The sequence below is a fragment of the Athene noctua genome, chromosome 8 (genome assembly GCF_965140245.1).
Source record: "Athene noctua chromosome 8, bAthNoc1.hap1.1, whole genome shotgun sequence".
Taxonomy (NCBI): Eukaryota; Metazoa; Chordata; class Aves; order Strigiformes; family Strigidae; genus Athene; species Athene noctua.
Genome location: NC_134044.1, coordinates 6705410 through 6730959, shown reverse-complemented (window position 1 = coordinate 6730959; position 25550 = coordinate 6705410). Strand labels below are relative to the sequence as shown.

General features: G+C 40.4%; 1 protein-coding gene across 2 annotated transcripts in view; it reads left to right on the top strand.

Annotated features, from left to right (window-relative positions):
• Positions 1-4497, top strand: part of CAB39 (calcium binding protein 39) — a 43030-nt gene extending 38533 nt beyond the window's left edge. For both annotated transcript variants that reach the window (XM_074912397.1, XM_074912398.1), the window contains 3 exons: positions 145-210; positions 1059-1202; positions 2071-4497. In XM_074912397.1, the coding sequence (XP_074768498.1) occupies positions 145-210; positions 1059-1202; positions 2071-2259 (399 nt within the window). In that variant the 3' untranslated portion in view covers positions 2260-4497. The remainder of the gene's footprint in view (positions 1-144; positions 211-1058; positions 1203-2070) is intronic.
• Positions 4498-25550: the final 21053 nt, after the last annotated feature.

Here is a 25550-nt window from a genome sequence, read left to right as displayed (position 1 = left end):
GACTTACAGGAACCTACTGAGATTTCAGATTTTATTAACTTTTTTATTATGGATTTGCATCTCCTCCAGTTTGTTACAATAATTTGGAAGAGTTGTGTGTAACACTTGGAAAGGTCCTAACCCTTCTCTTTATTGTGTGCTTAGTTCTTCAGTGAATATGAGAAGTTACTTCATTCAGAAAATTATGTGACAAAGAGGCAGTCACTTAAGGTAAGGCAATTTTATTTTCTTCTTAAATGCAGAGTTAGAGAATTCCTTTAATTTCAGGGTGGGTTGATTGGAATTGAAATGGCTTCAGTAACTGCCTTGGATAGTGTTTATTTTCATTTTTCATGTTTTAATTCTTGGGATCAGCTACTTCTCTTTAGCCCAGTCCTTCCGTTATTTAGTATCCAGCACACACCAAAGTCATTTCCCTGTGTAGAAATGGCTATATGCAAGTATGTTCATTTTTGTTGATTATTTTTTTTTCGTTCAGCAAATCTGGACACATTTAAATAATTTAATAAAGGTTCACATGATGTGACTAGAGCAGTACTAATCTTACGTTCAAGTAGGTGAAAAATAGTGAACATAAATATAATACATAACTTGTAGCAAGAGTGTTACTTGTGGGGGGTACTCTTCTACTCCCTTCTGGACAAAGAAGGTAGCAAAAGAAGTCTTAAATATTTCTCATTTGAAGTGCTTTTTTTTTTTTAAAAAAAAAAAAAAAGTGTCCCACATTCTTATTAGTGATGTATAGCTTCTGTATAAATGAAAAAGAAAAAATGAAATAATGGAGAAATAAGAATGAAAGACTTCTCTTTTAAATTCCAGTTCATAACAAGGGAGGATCAAAAGGTTATTTTTCACATGTTGAGAAAAAGGAGGAACTGCATCATTGAAATAAGAGGAAAATGCACCCTGCACTTAGAAATTCTGGACATTTGAGTTCCATTTTTACAATATTACAGACCAGTGTCAACTCCTCAGTGTGTTTGAAAGCACTTATGAAAAAAGTTGTTTCTTATGTCCAACGTCAGTCTTTTTTTCCATTTGTGCTTGTTTCCACTTAGCTTCTTGGTGAATTGTTATTGGACAGACACAACTTCACAATTATGACAAAGTACATCAGTAAACCTGAAAATCTCAAACTAATGATGAACCTTCTACGAGACAAGAGTCGTAACATTCAGTTTGAGGCCTTTCATGTGTTTAAGGTATGTTTAAAAAAATCCCACAATAAAAGAAACAACAAAAGAACCGCACCAGAAGTTGTTTAGTTGAGTAAACCAGTTAGCTGTGCCCAAATGGAGCTTATCTTAATGTCTACTTAAAGGTTAAATAAAGAGAGAGCCAACGTTTGTCTTTATGATGATCCATCTTTACAAATAGCTATCTTTGCATCTTCAGAATTCTGTTTAGAAACCACTTAGATTACACTGACAATCACATGAAAGTCCCTTTTTTAGAAAATTTTTTAATTAAGAAAGATGAAGTGCAGTAAGATAAGGAGGAATGCATGATTTCGTATGAAATCATGAAGCATCCTGGTGCTTGATCTATATGTGATGCATGGGTATGAAGGGTAGTGGTATTTTAGTCAAGTCACCTAAAATTTCAAAGCCTAAACTGTAATAGACACCTTATAGCAGATACCTTCTGACTTTGCAGCAGACAAACAAATAGCTAAGAGCTTGGAGATACAACTCGAGGTATAAAAGTTTTCAGTGAGCTTTAAGATACCCATCTGATTCTGTATGTTATATGAAACCATGTATTTGCTACAGAATTCAGCTATGAGGTGTCTTCAGTGGTTTCTGCAGAGGGTATTGTCTAGTCACCTGCTGCAAATTTAATTTATTTTGGTACTGGTGTTCAGCTTCTTTTCTAATAAAAAAAAGGAGTATAATTTTATTTTAAAGCTTGCATTTACTCCATTATTTTTTCTGTAGAGATACTGGAATACAGAATAATTAAAACATAATTTTAAGTTACTGTCGTCACTGTTTTGTTGGCTAGGTTTGTTTTTTAATTTAGCCTTCTGTTTCCTGCTATTATGCTAAATGCCTTTTAATTTTCTTGCAGGTGTTTGTAGCCAATCCTAACAAGACACAGCCTATATTAGACATCCTTCTAAAGAACCAGACCAAACTTATTGAGTTCCTCAGCAAGTTTCAGAATGACAGGACCGAGGATGAACAATTTAATGATGAGAAGACCTATTTAGTTAAACAGATCAGGGATTTGAAGAGACCAGCACAGCAAGAAGCTTAATCTCCAATAAACCCTTAAAATATTAAACCCAAATTCAGCATTTGCTGTTAGATATTCAGCATCAGGCGCTCTTATCGATTCATGAGGAACATTACTGCTAATCTGCTGTTCAGTGAACGGTTTTTGTTTTTTTCTTTTTTAGTCCAAGTTGAAAAACATAGCTGCTGCTTTCTTGCACAATGTGGACTTTCTTGATATTTGTGTCATTTCAGAATTCAAAGACACTGCTTGTTTTAGGAGTCCTGAAAAGAAAGATTCTAGGTTCGTGAAAGCAAACATATAGATACTAGTTTGGTTTAGGAGAGAAGGTATTAATGTAGTTAAGTACAGGTTGCATGCTTGCAAATCTGAATAAATCTGTATGTTTGCACTTACCTTGTTTGAGATACGAGCACAACATGACCTGTGCATACCTGGCACCATAGTATAAGATTATATGCCTTGATTTAAAAAAAAAAACCTGTGCAGTGCTTTATTTGTAATCAAAGGGGAAATGTATCTAAGATGTGAGCTTATTGGGATAAACAGTTGTCTTGCAAATAAACTGATATTGAAACTTAGCGACTTTTAAAAGAGTGAAATCTCAAGGTTCATAAGGAAAATGTATATATGCCTTTCACTGCTTTATAGAATTTTTTTTTTGACATGATTTTTCTGAGAATTGACTTGTAAACTTGGAAATATGTTCTGAGGGTTTTTGTTAATTTTACTTTAAAGGTATTTCAGGCAGTAGACCTAGCAGTGACATTTTGCATTTCATTTCAACAATGCTTGCTGGTTTCTTTTGTATATAACTCCTAGGCTGCTCATTTCTTTAAAGTATGATTTAATTTGTACAGCAGAGGAATGTTATTGTATTAGTCTGTAACTATTACCTAATATTGAGTTTTGCAAAATGAATGCTCATATGTAATTGAATACTTCAGATCACATGGAAATGCTGATTTAACGATCTTAAGTACTGCAGCATTAAAAGGAAAAAAAAAAAACAAACTCAAACAAATTCTTTGTATTCACTTACCTAATGGGGTGCCATCAATTAGGGTAGGCTGAAATGAGAACTGGAACCCTTTATACTCTGTTCTTACTGGATAATATTGGCCTTATTCAATTAAATAGCATTATGCTCACCAGCTCTGCAAATGGCAAAGATTATGCTAAATTAATATTGGTTCCTCTTACTTCTGGGGAGCCTACAGTGCATCATTTATTTCTTACAGTAAATAACTCAGTACAGTAGTTGTGTGAATGATTTAATTCCCTCCAACTTCAAGAAACAATTTCATAAATGTCCTAGGTTAACAAAATGATTTAATTTTGTTGATTTTGTTGTTTAATGCTGCAAACTATCAGTATTTATAAAAACAAAAAACCCAACTGATTTTGCACCATGTTTTTTGTTACTGTGACCATGCAAAAGGAATCTACTAAATATAGCTAAATGATGTTATTAAAATTGTATCTATCCATCATATAGTAATGCTAAGATCACAACCAAGCAAACTTACAGATTGGAGTCTGAAAGTTCAAATTCTGCATGGCTGAATCTGATTGCAAATGCTATAGAAAATGTTTGTTGCTTCCTGTCCTCTTCCTAATTAAAATATTTCGCAATCAGCAAGATGAAACTCCTAAGTGATGTTTAAGCTAATTTGAAAAGCCTTCACAAGGGAAGTCAGCCCCAGAAAACTTGAGTGGTTTCACTCAGTTGTTTAAAATTGCTTTTAACATTATAATTGGTCTTTTAAAGGTTCTTAACGTGTCCTTTGTAAACGGAATCATTTTACCTACAGGAAGGAAAATACCTTGTTCTTACTGACGATCACAGGCAGGCAGAATTGGCCATGAGATGGTATTACAGTTCAGTACTAACAGTCTGTTGTATTTTGGTTTATCATAGCTGAGTGGACGAAAACATTATTTGCCAAGTTACTCACCATAACATATAAGGCTTCCTCTTTAGAAAAATGTAGATGTGCTAAAGATTTATATATGTAAAGAAGTGAAACCATTTGGACTGGGATAGAGGTTACTCGATATTAGGCCTTGGAAACAATGGCTATGGTGACTTTTTTTAATATGTGGAAACATTTGAATGTTGGCTTTCGAAAAGAAGTTGTATTTAAATTAAAGCTCATTTGACGTGCTCTTCGTATTAAAAAACCCTATTGTTCTGGAAGTGGTTTCTTATCTGCTTGAAGGCTTAAGGGTATTACTAAAAGTTTTATTTAAATGTGAGCAGGTTTTGGTTTCGTGCTTTTTTTTTTTTTTTTTTTTTTTTAAATAAGAGGTGTATACAATTGTAATTCTACTTCCATGGTAGCATTTCATTTCTCCTGAGGAAAATGCGTTTCTTATCGAAAAAAATCTGGCTGGCCCCATAATTTAAATTGAAATAAAATTTTGAAGAAAAACGTGTGTTCTTTACTGTGTTACTGAAGAGGATGAGTTTCTTGTCTGTGTATCTGTTCTTTATTGCCTTAGATGGGTCCAGCTTTCTCCCTTTTAAATGTGAATTAATTTAAAATCATGATAAACTTTGGCTTGCAAAATATTTTGAAGGAATTAGGACAGTGCTGTATTAGAGATGTAATCAGTTTTCATTGTTGGTAGACTCTTGCCTATTTGTAGCATTATTTGCTGATTCTATTTGTTATTTGCATGACCAGTGGTCAAAGAGAGGAGATGCAGTATCCTGTGTCACATCTAGAGACAGGACCTGATAGGATTAATGGAAGTGAATCTTCAATAATTTTTGGCCCTTCCCTTTTCTCTAAATTTCAGGAGATGAAAATATGCAATAGATAGGTCTTTTCTTAAGAAATCCTAGGGTGTCTCTGCCTTTGAAGCTGTCTGCCTCTGTTTTTCACAGGTAACACCCCAACTTATGCAGGGTGGCAAATGTCAAGACATTAAAAAAACTTTTAAAAAAATAACCACCATAACATTCAGGAGTCTCATGCACATTCTTCAAATGGTTTTGTTCTTGTTCAGCAAAATTACTATAAAATCTGGTTTCCTGCCAGGAACATACTTCCCTTGCAGGCAAAAATATTTGGTCTTTTTTATAGCCCCCCACTAGAGTCTACATCTGTTTGAGCCTTTATATAAAATGTTAGTATTTTTCTCCCTCACTGACAGTAAGATTGCAGATTACAAGGGGAAGGAGTAATTAATACGTGAAGTCCAACAAATTGCAAATTTTAATTAAAGTGGTCAAGTTGGGTTCTTGACTGGGTGTTTGGATGAAACGGCCTCAGCGGGAGGAGGCGTGGGAAATGCAAGGAGATGTTGCACTGACTTCTTAAAATGTGTTTTTCCTGCAGAGTTGATCAGCAGGACTTGCCTTATGAGCTGACATCACTAGGAACCAGAGTAAAAGTTGCCCTCAGAGCCCCTGGGAGCAGGTCATGGACAAAGCCACTTTCAGTAAGTTTGTGGCCTGTCAGGTCATTCCTAGCATGCAACTTCCAGCGGTTTTCCTTTTGTTGTTACCCTTTTTTTCCCCCCTTTATTCTAGACCTTTGCTGGCTGCTTCGTTAAGTAATTTTCCTGTTCGTATTGCTTTTGCTTACACGGCTGTTCAGTTGAGGTGGTGCCATCTTGGGTGCAGTACCTGTATTTTGTGTAATCATTTTTGTTATTTCTTGTGATACATCAGTACTCCTTTCTCCAAAGGTTTTGGCCTTTGTAGGGCATTTTTAAATGGTGCTTCTTAAAGCTTTTCACCATATTGTAATTCAAGTTGATGATTAGGATCATAGTGAGGAAAAAAACAACCCTGTTCTTTTGCATGTTATCTCTTTAAATCAGTGTTCGACTTAATCTGAGCACACTGAATTTGTGAAAAGTTGTTTCCAATGTAATCTGTATTTGATAACACATATGTAATCTGTATTTACAAGTGTACCTGGGTAGGTCCATTTTAAATCCCATGTGACTGGAGGCAGGTCAAAACATCAAAAAAAAAATGTGGAAAGAAGTTAAAAGGAGGGAGGAGAGAGACATTTCAATATATTACATTCTTTGGAGAAAATGGGCTGTTTCATGAGAGAGAAGACCTATTCTGCTTCCTATTTAAAGATGTGTTGACTCACCTCTAGTTAAAAAACACCACCACAAACCCCTGAGTTATACAGCCAACGTATAATTAGATTTTTGGTATGTGTCTTGTATTCACAATGAAATACAAAGGCAAGCTCTTTTTTAGAGGGCTCATACTGGAGTTTCTGGTTTACACAACACAAGTAAGGATGTCTTGTTTCCTTGCTCAGAAACGCCCTGACCAGAACTGGCTTTCTGTCACTTTTCATAAATGGACCCTTCATGCGAAAGGTTTCCTTGCCATCTCTCGCAGGAGAGTTTTCCAGCTGTGTTGTGGTGGGCTGAGTGTAACTCTGGTACGCAAGATTACATCTGCCAAGGGAGGGTGTGTGTCGCACGTCTGGAGGTGACGCTAGCTGAATTGCCTTATGTGTGCCTGATAATGGTAGCGCTGAAGGATTTGATCAAGAGCGCATCTTTGGAGTGAAGGAAGATAAATTGTGTGCAGTAATATAAAGATACAGTTTAGATATGTTTCAGGGAGGGTGGATCTGTTTGGAAAAAACGAGTGATAAATATGTATGCTACTTTTTATATCTATTGGAACAGCTACGTATGTACGATTAAGATAAATGATTGTGACTCGAGTTGTCTGCTCTCCTTGCCTAAAATTAAATCAACAGTAGGTGTTTTTCCATTTCTTCCCCAGCAAATTCCTTGTTACTGAGCTGTCATGGAGGATTCCATTACAGTTCTTGTTTCTTCCTCTCGTGGCAACCTTTGGGAATACCTCGCATCCCATCATGAAGAAACTCAGGGTGATAAAAATGTGAGTGTGCTTAACAAGGTTCTGCTACTAAAACAGATGTTGAACTGAATTTAATATTGCTTAGTGTTATTTAGAGACTTGCAAGAGAGAAATGCAAACCTAATCAATCTGAGCAAGAAACAATTTTAAGGGCTGTTTTGGTAAGTTTAAGAATGTTGTGTATTCTAACTTGAATAAATAAGCCTTTATAACTGTAATTTGGGGCATCTAAATAAAGCATGCAGCATGTGTAGTACAGTGTTTAAACTACTGAGGTGTGAGCAAACCAAGTTTTGTCTTCAGCTCTTTAACAGCATTTACAGATTGTACAGAATTAAAAGAAAATGTGTCACTAAGAGAAATCAGACTGTATTGTAGGCCTCTAGGCATTTAGACAGGTTAAGAAATAAAGTCTGGAGAGACTGAAAGGTGCAAAAGTTCACCTGGATGTAAAACTTAACTTGCAACAGCTGAATTTCCTCATCTTTTTCCATCTCTGGAATTACAGAGTGCTGGGTCATGCCAGCTAATATCCAGTTACATGAAAACAGCATTTAAGGATTTACAATAATATTACATTTTTACATAAAATGTTTTTGCCTTAGAAATTGTTTTTTAAAGAAGTAGGAGAACAATGTCACAAACAAAACCAGTGTATTGGCAGAGCTAGGTTTTTGTAATGTTTCTTCAGGCTATTGGAACAGTAGGGAAATCCTTTAGGCTTAACTTTGTGATGGTGCACATGCTTCATGTTCGAGGAGCCCCTGCAAAACAGAGGCATGCAGTTGGGAGTCATATCAGAGCAGTGTTAGAGAAAAAACACGGGTAAAGCTAACATAGCAGGAAAACCCACAGAGAAGTATAAGTTGAGTTCATTGGAGGTTGTGAATAGCTTGTAAATATCTGTTATTTAATTTAAAAGGTGAAATGGTTTGCCATACTAGGTTGTAGGCCATCAGAGTGCAGTATCTGTAATATGGTACACACTATACAGACAGGATTGGAATTTTGGCTTCAGTTTATCTAATGTAAGAAACAGATACTTTACAAAGAACAAAATGCAAAAGAGATACAATGGACAGTGGCTGCAAGTATTCTTGCTTCTTGGTGTTACTTGCCAAGCTCTCCAGTTTAATGCCAGTCTTCCCTTCTCTTGTGTATTCACACAGTTTGGGTGAAACCTGCAGGTGAAAGGGACAGAGGCATGGTAACAAAACCAAAATTATTAAAATATCAGGGAAGATCACAAGTCTCACTCCTTACTGCTACTTTACATTTTTAAAATGCTTCCCCTTTATATCTTTGATACCAGAATAAACTAAAAGCTAGCATGGGGTAATTTAAACTTTTGTACAGAAACTTTCAAAAAAGCATGAACTTGTGAGTTCATTTCTTTTAGCTGAATGTTTCTTCTGAGCTATGTTTTTTCTTTTAGCCTTGACTGGTGTGAGTTAAATTTCCCTTGACTACACATTGCACTTTTGGTAATTAGTAACACATGACAGCTGTGTATAGGTGGTGTTACAGTTTGTAGCTTGCTCTGGTATATGGTTCATATGGGAAAAAGCAAGTAGGCCAAATTGATAAGTACAGTGAATTGCTGACAGTTTTCAACATCCCAGTTCCAAAAAGAAAGTCCTTGTTTTACTAAAAGATGTACAAAACCTAGGAATTTCGAATAATTGTATTGGTATTCATGTTGGCTCTTCAGAATGACCAGTAAACTACAATCTACTTTTGAAAAACATCTGCTAGACAGGTAACACCCAAGGTGAAATATTGTGTGGCTTGTGGTTTGCACTTGTTTCCACCAGCTGTGTAGGCTCTGCTGCCAGCTCCTGGGCAAGACAGAGTTGGCACTGCTGCCAGTACAGCTGCCCCTTGCTCTGGAGTTAGCTTTCTGCAGTCTCCTGGCTGACCTGGCTGACCTCATCCCACAGACTCCTTTCACATTAGATAAAAATCTCAAGGAAAAAGAACATGGAACAAGATAGGGCAGTGAAGCAAAGGATCAGAAGAGATCCGGGTTTGCAGCAGAGCTGTCAGCATTCTTGTGACACAGCACTTTCGTGTTACCTGTCTTTGACTGAGATAACCATGTTTAGTCAGCCACATGAGCAGAACTGTCTCTAGTCTGGGGATATGGTTTGTAAATCTTATCCACTCCTTGTTTCTGAACTTCAAGGCCCATAAAGGATTTTTTCTGCAGTTCTGTTTTCTGTTAGCTAATCCCTCCCTTACTGAATCTGATTCTTTACCTACAAAATCAGTCCTCTTGGTAAAACACTTCTTTCCACTCTTCCTTTTCACTTTCCAAGTTCTGTCATTTGTCTTTTCAGTCCTTTTTTGAAGGGACTCTTTTGGATATTTTGAGTACTGTTCTTTAATTGTTGAACCTCATGTAAGAAGTACAGTTATTTATGTTTAATCACTTTTTCTCCAGTTGTAAAGAGTTTATCATTCAGTATCATTGCTGCAGGCAACATGTGGTTTCCTTATAGGCTGCTCTTTGTATATCATTAGAAAATAGTGAATAGGCAGAGTGAGAGGCACATGAGAATTTAGATGGGAATGGGGAGAGGGATGGATGCAGCACTAGTGTAGTTTGACCAGGGTCAACCCTACTAATGGTTGAGGTACTGGAGGTTTGGCATGGGGGTTGATTAACCAGATAATGTTAGGAAGCCAGGTGGTACCAACAACCACACATAGCTGTGTGGGACACTAAATACCTGGAGTTGATAACAGATTTATAAAGCAGCCAGTGTTTTACCCCTGCTTTCAAAATGCTGCCCTGTTTGCATAAACCCTTATATTTGGGTTTCTGGTGTCAGTGATGGGCCCTGTCAGTGAGTGAGCTTTTGCAGTCTTTTCTGTCCCTTCAGTGCTGTAGGTAGGTGGCTGGGACAGTATCCTGATCTCAAGCTACCTGGCAGGGTGTTATTAGAGGTGAACTTTGCTCTCCAAACAGGTAAATGGTATCTGTATTATCCTGTGACTAGACAGCAGTCGGCACTGACTGAACTCAGCAGAGATCAGATCTTTGGTTTCCTATTCTCTTGGTCCATTAGTCCTAAAAAGACTGCTTCTGCTGCAGCAGTTTGATTTGCTGTGCTGCTACCAGAAGTGACTGGTTAAGGACTAATCTGTGCCCCTAGTGCCCAGGTTCAGACCGACCCCTGCAATATGCGTGCAGTGTCAATAGCTCGACCGGACCCTGTTTCTTTCTACTGCTGTATTACTCATTAGCACTCTCAAGATAAGAAAAACAATTCCAAATCAAATGGCATTTAAATTGGTGCACCAAAGGGACAAATGAGCTCAAAACATTGCCCAGACAACAGCTTCATGGCAGGACATGAAGGGTGTTCTCAGGAGAGCACTGGGTGTTGATACCCATGTCACTGTTGCTTGTTGCTTGAGTGAAACTGCGTTTAGTACCAGTATTTCCACACCTCTCCAACCTTATCCTCAGGCACAGAGTAGGGCTGTTTGAAGGCTGCTGAAAATAATGCTTTCTGGAACACTTCTGGAGTGAGGTCCTTCAGCCTATGGATGCTGAGCATCTGGATGTGTGTGGTCTGCATCTGAGAGGTCTGCAATGTCTGCAGGTTTACATTCACTGTACAGGGAGGTTTTGCTTTACTTGGCGGGAGAAAAAAAGTAATCCACAGTACAGATCAAGGGTTAAAAGCCCTGTGACAGCCAGGAGATGGTTTTAATTTGATTGTTCTTATCTTACAGTGTGGCCTTTAACCTCAGGAGGCAGAAAGTAAGTGAGAAGGTATCTCTACCCAAATAGAGTACTGGCAGTTCTGATCTGAGGCTATTCACACCTCAAAGAAAACTCCTGTGCCAAAGTGGGTAGTTCTCTGTCCCTTTTTGCTTCCATAGAAGCAGATCCGGGCCAGCCACTGGTTGTTCATGGTGAGATCAGTTTCAGGCTTTGGATCTGGCTTCCTTGATGTTTCTGTGCATACTGTGGCCTGATCCAGAGCCCACTGAAACATAAAGATTACTGGTGGCTTGGAGAAGCTTACTGGTGGCTTAGAGCTGGCCTCTAGGATAGTCCAGGTCTCAAGGCATTCCTGATCAATACTCAATGGGCAGAGGGCAACCTCCTTTTAGGTGTTTTTGTTTATAATACATAAAGAAACTAATGAAAACCAACCTTCAGGAGCATTACACAGCTGTAGGAGAAACTTTTGGTTTATGAACAAAGGAATGGAGGGAGTCTCCTTTCCAATGGATTTGTCTCCCATTCGTGTTTCCTGTGACATGCTTACCAGGCGGGAAGCAGCATGGCAGTGGCTGCTGTGGCTCCACATGTGTGCATTGCCCAGTTTACTGGTGCCAAGCAGTGTTTGTGCCTCTGGGGGGTGAAGGCAGCCAGCAACAGAGTTGGGTGGGGAGGAGGGACAGCTGCGACTGTTCCCAGTGTCAGTGTGGATCTGGTGAGTAGCACCCCTCTGGAGTGGGCACCAGGGTATGAGGGGTGAGGGAGCAGGGATGAGACCTGAGAGAGATAAGGATGCTCCCCTCCAGTGAAGGAGGTGGTTCCAGCAGGGCAGAAAGGAGATGGAGGTGGAACTGCTAGTTCAGAAGGCACCTGATTACTGGGAAGTGCCTTCTCCTTCACTGGAAAACTTGTCTGGGCCTGTGTCTTGCAGGTGGAGATCCCTGCATGGGGCTGCATTAACCTTTTACCCAGTTCTGTAACTGAGGAGGATTACTGAACACCATCCCCTGCCCTGCACAGCAGGTGCCTGTGACACTTGTGGCTGTGGCAGGCAGAAATGAAGCAGTCACACAGGGCCATCTGAAAACTGTAGTCAGAGCCCTTGCTTTCTCTGAGACTTTCATCTGAAAGTATCCAAAATTGATGTGGGTCCTGTGGGGTGTTGCACAGGTTGGTTAATCCAAGTCAATTCAAAATTAAATACTATGTTTCGATTCTCTTTTCCTTAAGAGGGATTTCTGCCAAACAGACCTAGAGAGACTGTCTATGGACCAAATTGCAGTAAATATCCAGCCGCAGACCCATCAATATAAATGGTTGTCAGAGGCAATGACAGAGGCATTTGATTTATCACTAATTTCAAGTATGAAGGATAGGTTTTCTCTGCCCAGAGATAGCTGTGAACTTTGGGAGGGCATTACTTTTTTCAAGCTAAACTATTAGCAGTTTAAAGATGTAAACTTTTTTCACTTTTAAAAGTATTTGCTGCAGCTCAACTAAATTTGGTTTAGTTTGGTTTTCGAATCTTCAAATTTGTTGACTTTCATCTGCAGCCTTGAGAATACAATGGGAGATGGGCACTAAGCAAATGTCCTTACCAATGTGCTGGATCCTGACTTGGGCATGTCTTTGATGCTGTTTGCCTTAGAGCCTTCTATTCAAGGCAAGACTTCAATTTTTAATGTAAAAGAGAAGCAAGAGAAAAAAAATCCTTTTAGAATAAAAAAAAAAACTAACAAAAAACTGCTTTCATATCCTCTGTGCATTATAAAAAGGGGGAGAAAAAAGAGTAGTCCAAAGGTTCTGTGCCCCCTTCCTTTGAAGGTCTGCTTTCATGATTTGTTGAAGCAGTTTTGTCCTGTTTTTTGGGTTTTCTCTAGTGTAAGCCTTCCCCACAAAGAAACAGATTAATAACGTATCTCTTGTTTGTCATTATGTAAAATACGAAACTTTACTGCCTTTCAGGTATCATCATGAGCTGCTCCTGCACTTTGAAACAACAGACAAAAGTCCTACTGCCTTTTCCTGTTGCTGCATCTTATTTTGAGAGTGATAAAAATGAAAGTCAAAATGGGATGACAGCATTTAAGACCTGTGTCATTTGTCAGTTACAGAGTTAGAAGCACTCAGCATTTCACCACTCTGCAGGAAAGACCAACCAAACACTTAATGAAGTCTTTGTTTCTGAAATGTTGAGCATGGCTGCAATGTCACATTGGCAAGATTTCCACCTGAGGAGCTGTTGGCAGTTCTGAAATGTTCAGTTAGTCTGTTATCTCTTCTAAATCTATAAATACATCTTTAAAAAGAAAAAAGTAGAAAGTAATAAGAAGTCATGCAGGGTGATACGCAAAGCCCAAATGCTCCTTATTTATCTTGTATCTTTGCACTGAGTGCAGTATTGCTTGATATCACAAGCGCCGAATATTTTCTCTAGCAAAGGGACACATTTTAATTAAATTCATCATTTAAAGTTCAGTTATTCATTAAAGGTACCCAGTTGTCCAGAAAGCCATGCTGACCCTGGATATACAATCCTTGGAAGAGGACTGTTAGGGGTATGAAAATTCACACATGAAAAACCATGGAGACCTTCTCAGCTAGTTAACTACCTAGATGTATACCGTTCCCCTCGGCTAGTTCATCTGACAGTTTCAGCGTGACACTGTTCACTGATACAAGTGGATCAGGGTGTGTGTGTCCTTCGGTTTCTTTCTCACAGAACCTGGACTTTGCTGCTGTCAGTCTGCTCTTGGGGCTGGGGCTGAGCCTCGGCCCCTCTGACAGCTCCAGCCTCTCCTTTGACCAGGGTGGGTGCCCTTGGGTGTTCCTGGTTAGTGGCTCACCTCTGAAGGGCTTTTTCATGATGGAAGCAAGCAGATACAAAAGCTTTGCAAAATTCAAGCTGCATTTATCCACAACAAAGAATGCACAGTTCTCATCAAACAATAAAACATTCATTTCCATGCTCTTATTTTTTGTTTTACACTGCTCAAGTGTTCTCTGTGTTCAGGGTGAATCTTTCAGGGCCCAGTATCCCTCTGCCATCACATGTCTTCTGTCCTGAAACAGAGGTGCCCTGTTTTCTCCTAGCATCTTTTGCCCTTGTCTAGCCTCAGTGTAAAATATCCTCTGCTGTAGAAATGTATTTCTTATTTCTCTCATCTGACCAAGGTTCCTTTTTATCTGAATTTTGTCTTTTATCTTCTCAAATCCAACACTAGTTTGATCTTGTTTTCCTCTGCTGTTGTTATTCCGTTGTCTGTCAGTGAGAGACAGACAAAAAACCTGGCTTAATCAGCAACAGAGTTGTTATTTTGTTCTCCAGAATTACAAAGGGCTTGGCTTCTAATGGTCTTTGTTCAACCTATGCGTGGATATGCAGGTAAAAGTCACCATGGTCTTTACTCAGCGTAAGGAACATGGGGCAATAGGCACTGAAAGATGGTCAGAAGATAAGGAAGCAAACGCTTTAGGTTTCAAACAAATGAATTTGATTCAAGAGGTTTCCCTGCCTACTGAAGTGTTGGTGAAGCTGTAGCAGCACACTCTTACTTGTGAAAATTTAAACTGCAGCACAGAATATGAATGTGCTTCGGTAAGGGTGAAGGCTTGAAAAGGTACTGCATATTTTTTTGGTTCTGTCAAGACAGTGTAATCCACTATCTAGGAAAGATCAAGAAACACTGTCTGGGGGTTGCAGGTATCTGCTGGGCAAGTAAAGTAAGTGATGTTTAAAGGTCAGAGTGCTCTGTTGATAAGAAAGACATATTGAAAGGGCAAAAGAACCACAGAGAACTTCCTGCGTCATTACAGCAGGTGCTGTATGGAGTTGAGAGGATAGCTGAACAAAGCAAACCACAACGATGACAGGATATTTAAAGAAAAATGGGGAAATAATGAGTCATCCCCATTTGTTAAAGTGGAGGGAAAGAGATTTCTGCCTCAATTAATTTCTCTATGGGATATAAAGGCAGCCTTTAACAAAAGGGGGGAAAAAAAATCCCAATTCAGTTTCATTCCCTTTAACCCAACCATCCAAAATCCCTTTGGACTATGTAAGTTACCAATTATGTAGTGTTGTTACCAAAAAAATCAGTATTTTTCAGGAGTCTTGGGTTTAATCTTTATTTATAATCAGAGCAATATGTTGCTTGGTTGTAAACAAACACATCTGTACTCGTGAGTGTTTCTCAAATATCCAGGGTTAAACAACATCAGTGAAACCAGCATAGTTGAGGGCATGTTCTCAACTGTATGCAGTGCTGTATAAGACACCCAGACTTTCTCCACATTATATCATCAGTCTGATGACCTTGTGCAGCTCTCGTGGTCTGTTACCCAGCTGGTGGTTCAGAGCAACCTCAAGAACTGCTCTGCTGTTTACCATGAGGACTTGCTTGCAAGGCCTTAAACAGATAGAAATCACAGGTTTCTTTGGAATAGATCATCCCCATGTAACAGGAAATGTATTGATTTGGGAATTTATTTATTTGATGTTCCTTAGTGAAAGTTTGTCTTCCCAGGAGGAATGCTTGTTTGGGGGGAGACCTTGCCAATGCATTTTCCAAGACATGGTTTGTATGGATTTATACTTCAGACCCTCTAGTATGCTGGGTGAGCTCTTTGCCCATCAGAGGGTTCTCCTAAGAGCTTTTATGCAAGTTCTGTTACTTCGTATTGCTCTGGTATAAATCAGGCTGCATGTGTTGGATGCTTAAGGTGCCCTGACCTTACACAGGTGATGGCCTTCAAAACAATCCTCCTTAACAAGGCAGGCTGATGCTCTCAGGAGAGCTCACTCCTCATGGAGACTGTCCATATGGTCTGTTACTTATCTGTCTGTTGGTATGAAGACAAACATCTTGTGAGAAATGAAATTCTGATAATGTGCACTGTGAGAGTGTGTGTAGAGATAGGGAGATAGGTTAATGTTGACATCATTAGTGCTTGGTCACCTAGGTGATGGATCTTGCTGCTATAGTAACCTGGAGGCTACATTACTCATCAAATAGGAATTTTAACAAAAAGGAATGTTTTAAGGTGTTTGTATCTTGTGTCCCCTGTAATTGTTTGCTGCCCTTTAAAAATATTTACAAGAATTGTAAAATGAGACTTTTAAGTAGAGGTTTTATTCCTCTTTTTTTGTTGTTGTTGTTTCTTGGAATTGTGTCCTGAAAAAGACATGATGTTTATGCCCAAGCATCAGACTTATTGCTTATCCCCTTCTGAACTCTTGCCTCTTAGTACCGTCCCTCACTAGGAAAGCTGATATTCTGACTCATATCCAGAGGAGTTTGAGCCAACTCAATACATCTATCTTTAGGCATCCATAGGGACTTTTCATATGCTTGTGTCATCATGGATACCTGCAGCCATGTGCTGTTCCAGGGTCATGTCAGGAAGGTGGATATTCTGTGTATGCCTTGTGGTAGATTGTGGCACATTGTCTGTAACTTCTCTTTCTTGACCCATAAAAGAAGTTATTTTAATACATGAGGTGCTTTCAGCTCATTAACAGCGTAGTATGTTCATTCAGCAACCCTATATGCTGCTGGGTAAGATTTTCATGGATTCAGACACCAGCATGTTTTGGTGTGTCTCGCTGAGATCTGTGAAAAATGATTCAGGAATCACAAGAGCTCAGAGTGGGAGATAGCTCATAAGACTACTGATATTTCTTTTTGATGACTATATAAAAATTGTCTGTGTGTTTTCAGGAGTCCCACAGTGTATGCTCTCTACTACCCACAGTGTGTCGTCTTTTTCACTTGCACAATAAAGATAGAATTTTTTGTTCTTAATTCCTGTATAGTGGTACTTAATGCAAGAGAGATTTTTAGGTTCATTTTGGCAGAGCAGGATGGAACTAGGGGAGGGTATGTCCTGGTGACTTGTGGAGGGACAAACTGGTATATCCTCCACAATCTGACCTGGCTGACTAGACCTTCTGCTTTCTGGAAAATTTTACAGGGGATGAATAAAAATCTGGAAAAAAAACACTAATGAAATCAAAAACATGAGTGATTAAAAATAAGACTGCTAACTGTCTGTCCAGTCTAAGGCAGGGCACTCTAGACTTACCATGAAGATGGAGCAGGGCCAGTACATGCACCCCAGGACTTTACCAAGAAAATCTCAGTGTAAATAGGGAGCCATAGAATATGGCAGCCCATTCATCAGAAGCAAATCTGTGGAAATACTCCAAAGGGTAACCGCAGTCATGCTTGAAATGTCCAAGAGGGTGCTCTGATGTCCCACCCTACAGTACTGAAGCTTTGCCTGCTCCTGGCACAGCCAACTGCGTGGCTGTTGACACAGCTGTATTAGATGTTTTGAAAAAGCCTAAGAAGAATATATGTTTGTGGGGCTCCAGCTGTAATCTAAACCTGAAAATATTGCTTCTGGGCATTAACAAGAGTCTTCAAGTGCTCTACTGACCAGCATCTTCACTGACAGAACAGCGACTAGATGTTTCTTCATGATTTACCTGATGGTTTCTTATATTTAGGATTATAGCAGATTATACATATTCTTGGGAATAAGAGTAATTGGTGGGGAGGGATACAGTTTAATAGGCTTTGAAGATAGAAACATGGGGGAGTGGAGGCTGCCATTGGAAGATGCTGCATACATAAATTCATCTGGATTTGCTATGTCTACACTACAAAGCGAGGGTGGATAGAGAAAGACTGCTGTGTAGTTTGGGCATCTACTTATAATTTGGGTTGCCCTTGTTCCTGGGCAGAAAGGTGTCAAGCAGTGGAGGGGGACAAGAAGAGGGTGTAGAGAGCTTGCTGTAGTTGCATAACTATTGGGCCCATGTAATTAGCTGGATTAGAGCTAATCTCATTACATTTTTCATTGCTTGTCCATTTGCACTATTGGCTTATAACTGTCATGAAGTCCAGCTGACCCTATGAAGCAGTCTTCTCTAATCAGTGAGCAGGTGCCTTCCATGTCATGTGAGACTAGGCCAGTTTTCAAAGAAACAACAACAAACAGTGAAGAGTGTGTGTGTTTGAGAGAGGTTTTATAGAAGCCTTTCAGTCAACAGCAGGTTGAACAGGAGCCAGCAGTGTGCCCAGGTGGCCAAGAAGGCCAATGGCATCCTGGCTTGTGTCAGCAATGGCGTGGCCAGCAGGGACAGGGAAGGGATCTTACCCCTGTACTCGGCACTGGTGAGGCTGCCCCTCGATTCCTGTGTTCAGTTTTGGGCCCCTCACTACAAAAAGGACATTGAATGACTCGAGCGTGTCCAGAGAAGGGCAACGGAGCTGGTGCAGGGTCTGGAGCACAGGTCGTACGAGGAGCGGCTGAGGGAACTGGGGGGGTTTAGTTTGAAGAAGAGGAGGCTCAGGAGAGACCTTACTGCTCTCTACACCTATCTGAAAGGAGGTTGTAGCAAGGGGGGTGTTGGTCTCTTCTCCCAAGAGGAACTGGCCTCAGGTTGCACCAGGGGAGGTTTAGCTTGGATATTAGGAAAAATGTATTCACTGAAGGGAACACTGAATTGGAACAGGCTGCCAGGGAAGTGGTGGAGATGTATAGATGTGGCACTTAGGGACATGGATTAGTGGTGGACTTGATGATCTCAAAGGTCTTTTCCAACTTAAAGGGTTCTGTGATTGTAAGCTTGTTCTTCTAAGTGTTTCACGATTAAATATTATTTCTTCTCAGTCCCTTAGGAGTCAGACAATGGCAGAAAGAATTTGCCTATGGCTGATAAGCTATGTGAAGATAAAAGTCCTGGAAAAATAGCCTTCATGACTGAATTCTGCAAGGGACCCTGATCTCAATCCCTGGTCTGTAAGATCACCAGGTTAAAGTGCTGCTGCCATGAAGATAGAGCCCTGTCATGTGAGTGTATCAGACACTGTAAACAGGAGTAACTACGACCCTTTTTTTTACCCAAAGGAAAGCCAGCTGCTTTTCCTCAATCCCTTGGAAGATAAACCCAATTTCCATGTCATCAGCTGAATTTCAGGTTTACCTCTCATTTTAAAGTGGTCAAGGATAGTTAATAGTAGTACTAAGTGAAGAGGGAGCAAATATAATAGGTAGGAATAGGTAATGCTTTTAGCCCTATATTGAATTTCTTATACTTTCGTAGGGCTGAAGCAAAGAAAAGCTGAAGGCTCCTAGACCAGGTGTTTCCCTTCAGCTTCTTTAATGCTTGAATGTGTTTCAGGTGGTGAGTGCAAGGGGAAGTGGACAGATCATTCCCATGGCTTAAGACTAAGAATAAATTTTGGTACCCTTTTTCTTCTCAATAATTTTCCTCTCTCAGAGTTGAGGAGTAGTGGCTCATGGGCAGATCTGCCTCAAAGCAGTTTTATTCACCAGAAAAGCTGATGGGGCGTGGGCCAAGCCAGCCAAATTGGTGGGAGCAATTGAGGGTGAAGATGGAGCTGATTAGGCCATGCTCAGTGCTCTGTAAAGGTAGCTGGCCTCAGGCTTCTGAGGTTAGAGAAGTCAGCTGTCCTAGATAGATATGCCTACGCTCAGGGTTTGAACAAAAACTGGTTTTGATCAAGGTGGTCTTAGATGTCATCTTTGCTCCCTTGTCCCTGGGACCTTCTGAACGGGAGCATGGCAATTACTAGGTGTGGTTGAATTTGCTTGCTTTGGCTTTTATTTCATTTGGGCTGCAAAGCAGAGAATACTTATATAGCAAAGGCTAGATCGATTTCTGCCAATTGCTGATGCCGAGCTTGCTTGAATTTGTATAGCGTGTGCTGATGCTATAAATAAAAGCAGTTCTGTCTCTTGTGCCGAAAACTCTTCATCAGCCATGCAATTCTGAGAATTTGTTAGGTATTAAGTAAGTTACAGGTATGTATAGGATGCCCTGTGTTGCTAGGAGCGATGGCAGGTTCTTTCCATGTGACCCAATTTGCAGTAGTTTGGGTGTGACAGTGTTTGAACAAAAGGGTTGTTCACTGAGTCACCCTCCCAAAAAGAAGGCAAAACTGAGGATATCCAAGCAGGTGTTTGGCTTGGGTTCATCATAACACATTTTTGTCTGCATATCTGTCTAACATGCTGGCTGTGGCTTTGTTCTTGTTTTTTCTCATCTGTTTGGTGTGTATTTTCAGTACTGCGTTCAAAGGCAAGGTACCGAAGAGAAGTTCCAAATCTAAGGAACCAGGACAAGAGGAAAGCTGCCTGCTGTGCAAACATTTTGCACAATGACCAGACGCCAGGCAAAAATTTCAATAAAGACAGAAGAGGCGAAAGAGGGGAGAAGAGATTCAGGCTCTTGTTCAATCCTACAGTCACTTAACATTGAAGTCTCCATCTCCCAAAGATTATTAGTATTATTATGGTGTCCTGTGACACTTCATCCCTCTTGAGTTCAAGGTAATGGTAGTTTTCTAAGCATGTAACATAAAACTGAGATGTTCATCAAGATCTGCTAATTAAAGAGACAGCAGACTTTGAATTATGGATCCCCTAACATGTTTCCAGTTAAATTGTGGATACCTCTAAATGAGGATGTGGCTGTCACAAAACACCACAGCAGTTATCTCTGTGCTTTGAAAACCAGTTCTTCAACAGTGAAACTTTTGGAAAGAGATGACATTTTCTTTTCTCCTTCCCTGCATAAAATGTGCTGGAGAACTGGTGCTGGTCTTCAGTGTTGTGTTCCTTTCTCTTCAGTGTGTTCTGCTCGCGTCAGAAAGTGTTTTATTCAGGCTGAGTGTGCTCCCTCATTCTTAGCATGATGGATGGGCATGGACTGGTGAAAACTGGCAGCTTCTGGTGTAAGCTAATAGGCACCTCTTGAAACTACCAAGCTTTTCTGCATCTGACTAAAATATGTGTTGCGCTCAGAACTGTAATTGAAGGCACTTTTTGGACACTATAGAAACTGGAGTCAGTGGTGCTTGACTCCCCACATCTAAGACTGATACTAAGCTGCATCTGCACCAGGTAACTTCATGTGATGAGCCTGTTGGTTCAAACACTGCTTTGGCAGAGCTTATGATGAGGGAGCACTTGCCTGCACCTGTCAGGTTTTTGCCAGGTCTGATGACATCATGATATTAGTCCTTATGGTGAGGGGGTATCAGACAGCCTCCCAAATCCCTTCCCTTCTGGTTTGCAGGTCCCTGGCAAGAGAGCTTTGGTTCAGTTTGTTGCTTCCCCAGAAGATGCATGCCCTAGGCTTTTCTGCATCAGTTGACCTCTTTCAACATCAGACAAGCAGAATATTACAGCGTTGGTGCAGGTAGAGCAAAAAGTCCAGTTCTTGAATGCAGAACTAGAAATGAGGTGGACAAAAGGAAAGCCAGAGCTCAGATTATGTCTTCTCTTGTACTTGGGGGTCTCCCTGTAGAACTCTCTGGGAACTGGGGAAAGATGCAGCTAAACTCTGTGGGGCTCAGACCTCCCACCCACCTTCTCCCACAACTACAAAATCTAGTCCTAGGCTTTTTATCGTCTTAAACCAGCATCTGCCCTACATTCCCGGTCTCCTGCTTTTGTTCCTAATCTGTATTTTAACACTTGCATTCATATGTAAAGGGAGAGGGAATAGCGCCCTTCCCACTTCCCGAGCTTTCTTGGTTTTTAGGCTTGTATCCCGTTCTTTTCACTAGTGCTTTCCCACCGACTCAAATGCCCTCCCTGCTGGTCACAGCCTTTCCAGAAGTGATACGAAGTACTCAGTCTGGAGTTTTCCAAAGTATTTTGATTTGTGGAACCCCTAACATGTTTCCAGTTAAATTGTGGATACCTCTATAGAAAAACTCCTAAATCATAAAAAGTATAAACTGTACAACAATTCTGGTAGTTTTGTGGTCTCTGGTATGCTCCCTGCTTACCCTATGACATAAAAATACAGAATGGGTATTTGGGGTGCTGTCTCCAAGCCACCTTTTTCCTTCCGTTTCTCACAATCCCTCCCCACTTTTTCACATGTACCTGTTAGGAGGTTTTGGTGCCACAGCAGACAACCAAATGTTGCCAAGCATACTGGCTCTGGCTTACAGCAGTCCTGCTACTTGCGGTTAACTGAACATAGTGGTTCAGGTCAAATCCGTTGTACATCTGGTCTGTGCATACTTTTGGAAATGAGGATACTTTATTTTTTTTAAATACTGACCAAAGGCCAAGTATTAGCCTTTTATAGACTAGAGTTTATAAAAGAGAGATAACTGAGATACCTGGAGTTCACCAGTTTCCAGGAGGGAGACTAATCTAGGATAATTCTTACTATTAGGAGAAAATTATTCACTTGTTATTTTTGAAATACATAATGGTAACAGGTTTCCACTTACCTTCCTAGGTGGCCCATGGATTCCTGCTGCTGCCTAACCATCAGTTTTGTTTCAAAGAAGAAAAAAGGAGCAGAAGACTCGATCCATAATAGCTGTAGTAGGGATAGAGATGTTACCCCAGCTGGTGTGGCGTGCACACCCAGGAGTGACAGGAAATTCATCTCAGTTCAGCTGCAGATGAATGCTGTAATTTTCCATGGAAACTACTAGATTGATTCTCTACCTTTGGCTACAGGCAATTGCTTTGCCTTATGCAATTATGGGGGGTAATTAGAAGTAGACTATACAAGGAATAGCAAAAACCATCAGTGCATCCTCTGCATTTGTGGTCTGTTCATTTAAGAGTGATTATGGGTTTTTTAACTTTTTTTTAGCCCAGCCTATCTCTTGCTTTCTACCCACCTGATCAGTATGGCATAGGAAGGAAAAATAAAAGTATACTTTCAGCACATTACTGAGTGTCCTGGTTTTGGCTGAGTTCTGCTCATTTTTACAGCATGCTATCTAGTACAAGCCCTTATTGGAACTGCAGTGGAAAAGCAGAATGATTTAAGGACTCTAAAATTCACATTTTCTTCCAGCCTGATACAGTGAGGGACTATTAATACACCAGGCAGACCTCTGAAATAGATGCAGCTCAGTAAATGACAAACACATTTTGGTTGGCTCAGAATATATTAAGGCAGTTATCTTGTGCTCTCTCTGTAATATTTACTTTCTACATAAAGTGGTACTTTTTTGAAAGGTGAAAAGTGGCAAGGTAGTGGACAGTTTCTCTAATAAAGGTTTACAAAGTTTCTACTGAACCATTACTTGAAAAGTGCTATTGTGCTGCTATGCTTAATGAAAGATCAGTCAAATAAATTGTTCCTGGGATTCAACTTAATTATATGCTAGGGATGGAAGACTAATAAAATATCAGGTGGCTTTAATAAAGTCAGTAAGGTGGCAGTTTTAAACAGAAGGCTGCTTGCTTAATAATAGAAAAGACAGATTTGAGCAAGATGTTTTTCTAAGCAGCATGTCACTTCACTGCAAGGCAAGAGACACATTTTTTAAGCTGTGTTAGTGAGAAACGTTAAGTTCATTGTCAGTGTTTATCCCCTAAGCCTCAGACTGAAGAGCCTATAGCTGGAGGAGATTTCTTATTGAAAAATTCTTTTAGTCTGAAACTTGGCATATGATGACTAGGGTGATTTTTCTTAATGCTTGCAAAGCCATTTATTCAGACATTTAATTGAAATCAGGAGATGCCTTGGAGTGACATGGCTGTGACTAAATTTTGAAATGTTAAATAAGTAAAGATGCTTAAAATTTCAGACCTTTAACGTTGACCCATTTTATAATCATTTGGATGGTAAGTTTTTTAATTATCTGGTTTGGGTTCATTGTTATGCTGAGAATAACTTGCTTTCCTTGCCACTCCTGCAAAATTTTTTGTCATAAGAGTAAAATTAATACAGGTATTCCATTTGTATTCACAAATACTGCAAACTGGTAGATTGTTCAAGGCACTTGTTCATATTTCCATTAAAAAAAAAAAAAAATTATTTTTAAAGATAGTTTTTTAAAAGCATATGTTAATATTAACAGCATCCTGCAGGACTCCTGACGCCATGGTGAGCCGTTTTTGCTCTGTGGGTGCTTTTGGGGCCAGTTGATGTTTTACGGGGTGATGTTGTTTAAGCTGTGCCTGGGCATAAGTTGCAGAACCAGCAGCCAGGTAGGGCGGTGGGCTGTCAGGGGGGCTTCCCGATGGAGAATAGCCAGACTGGTCCAAGCAGGCTGCTTCTGAGCTGTGAGCAGGGGACTCCTCCAACACACATGCTCTGATGTTGGTCTCGCATATTTGATCAATGCTACTTTCCACTCACAACTACTAATTTCCTGTTGTACTCCAGGAGATCTGGCTGATGCAGTAGTTGACAGGCCAGCACTTGACTTGGCCAGAAAAGGCAGAGCCACTGTCACTGCTGCTTGGTGCTCTGCTGCTGCTTGGCGTGGTGTGATGATGCCTTTCAGTATGTTTGCCTCTGCAAAAATTGATAGACTGGTTCTGTCAGGAGACCAGATGAACATCAGGAGCCTCATGATTATTTCTCTCAGTATCTTTGACATTATTTCACAAAGGACCTAAATATTTGAAGAGGATACTTTGCTCTCCTGACTGCAGGTTTGTCCCACCAGTCCTGCAGACTGACTGAGTGGGGATGGGTGTGGAGGCATGTTTGCCACAAACGAGAAGAAAAAATCCCCAATTTTCTGCAACTTCTGCCTTTAAACCAAAGATTTTTCTGCCATTTTTCAGGTGTACTGAGAGATTTCATACAACTTTTCCCCAGCTGGCATCCCAGCTTTAGATTTCCTCTGTGAGGAGAGCTGCCCAGTGGACCATTGGACAGAGGCACAGGAGGTAACGTAGCGTTTCTCATACGGAGAGCTGCACATGAGGAACAGTGTAGCCAAACAACCTAAAAAAAGGCTGTGCCAAATCAATGCCCAGGAGTGATGGTGGGGGTAGAAAGCAGGATAATCTGGTGGATTGAGAGGACCGGGGCACAGGGATTTCTGGCCCTCTGCTCCCTTTCTGGACACTTCCTTGCTCTAAGGCTACATGTGACTTAGGATAAACATTATTAGAATAGTTGGCAATTGCCTTAGAACTTTTGTCATGGAAGATCCTGATGGTGACTCTGCTTGCATGTTGAGCGTGAGATATTTGGATCTGGCTGTAACCCTCCTGTTGCCAGAAACACAGGACCATCTTGTTTCAGTTTGAGCTCCTAAAATTAGGGGCTGTTTTGGACATGCTGCCTCTTATCTCTGTGTGAGATAAAACTTGTGATCCTGATGTAACTTTTACCCACACAGCAGGATGCCGGGAAGACTGAGCAGCTCTGAATATTGAACAATGGCAAGTCAGCACTGTGAGCAATTGTTGTGAGTCAACGCTGAATCCCTGCTATAGATGCCTTTTGCAAATAAAATTTAGCCCTAATTTATCAATGGGTTAGTTCATAACATGATGTAAAGCATTCAGTACATAATGAATCCTTCTGGATCGAAAGAAAATGCCCATAACTACTTTATTATAAATAAATACTATGTTTAAGTGGACCAAATCAATGTAAGGGTATCACTGTGTTTCTCCACTGACTGCTATTTTCTGTACTGCCCACGGCTGGCATAGAGGGTTTGGTTAATGTTGTTTTTTCCATTTTGTTACCTTAACAAAACTGTCAGTGTGTGTTCTTTACCCCATGCTGTGCAGGTGCTCCAGTGAATCCTGCATACAGCCAGGTACTGCCCCGCTGTTCCCGCCACCCCCCGCCAGCGGCCCCCGGCGTGAGACCAGAGTCAGTGGCACAAAAGCAACCCCCCCAAATGCCCTTCTGTGTGCCCCAGTCTGCTTCTC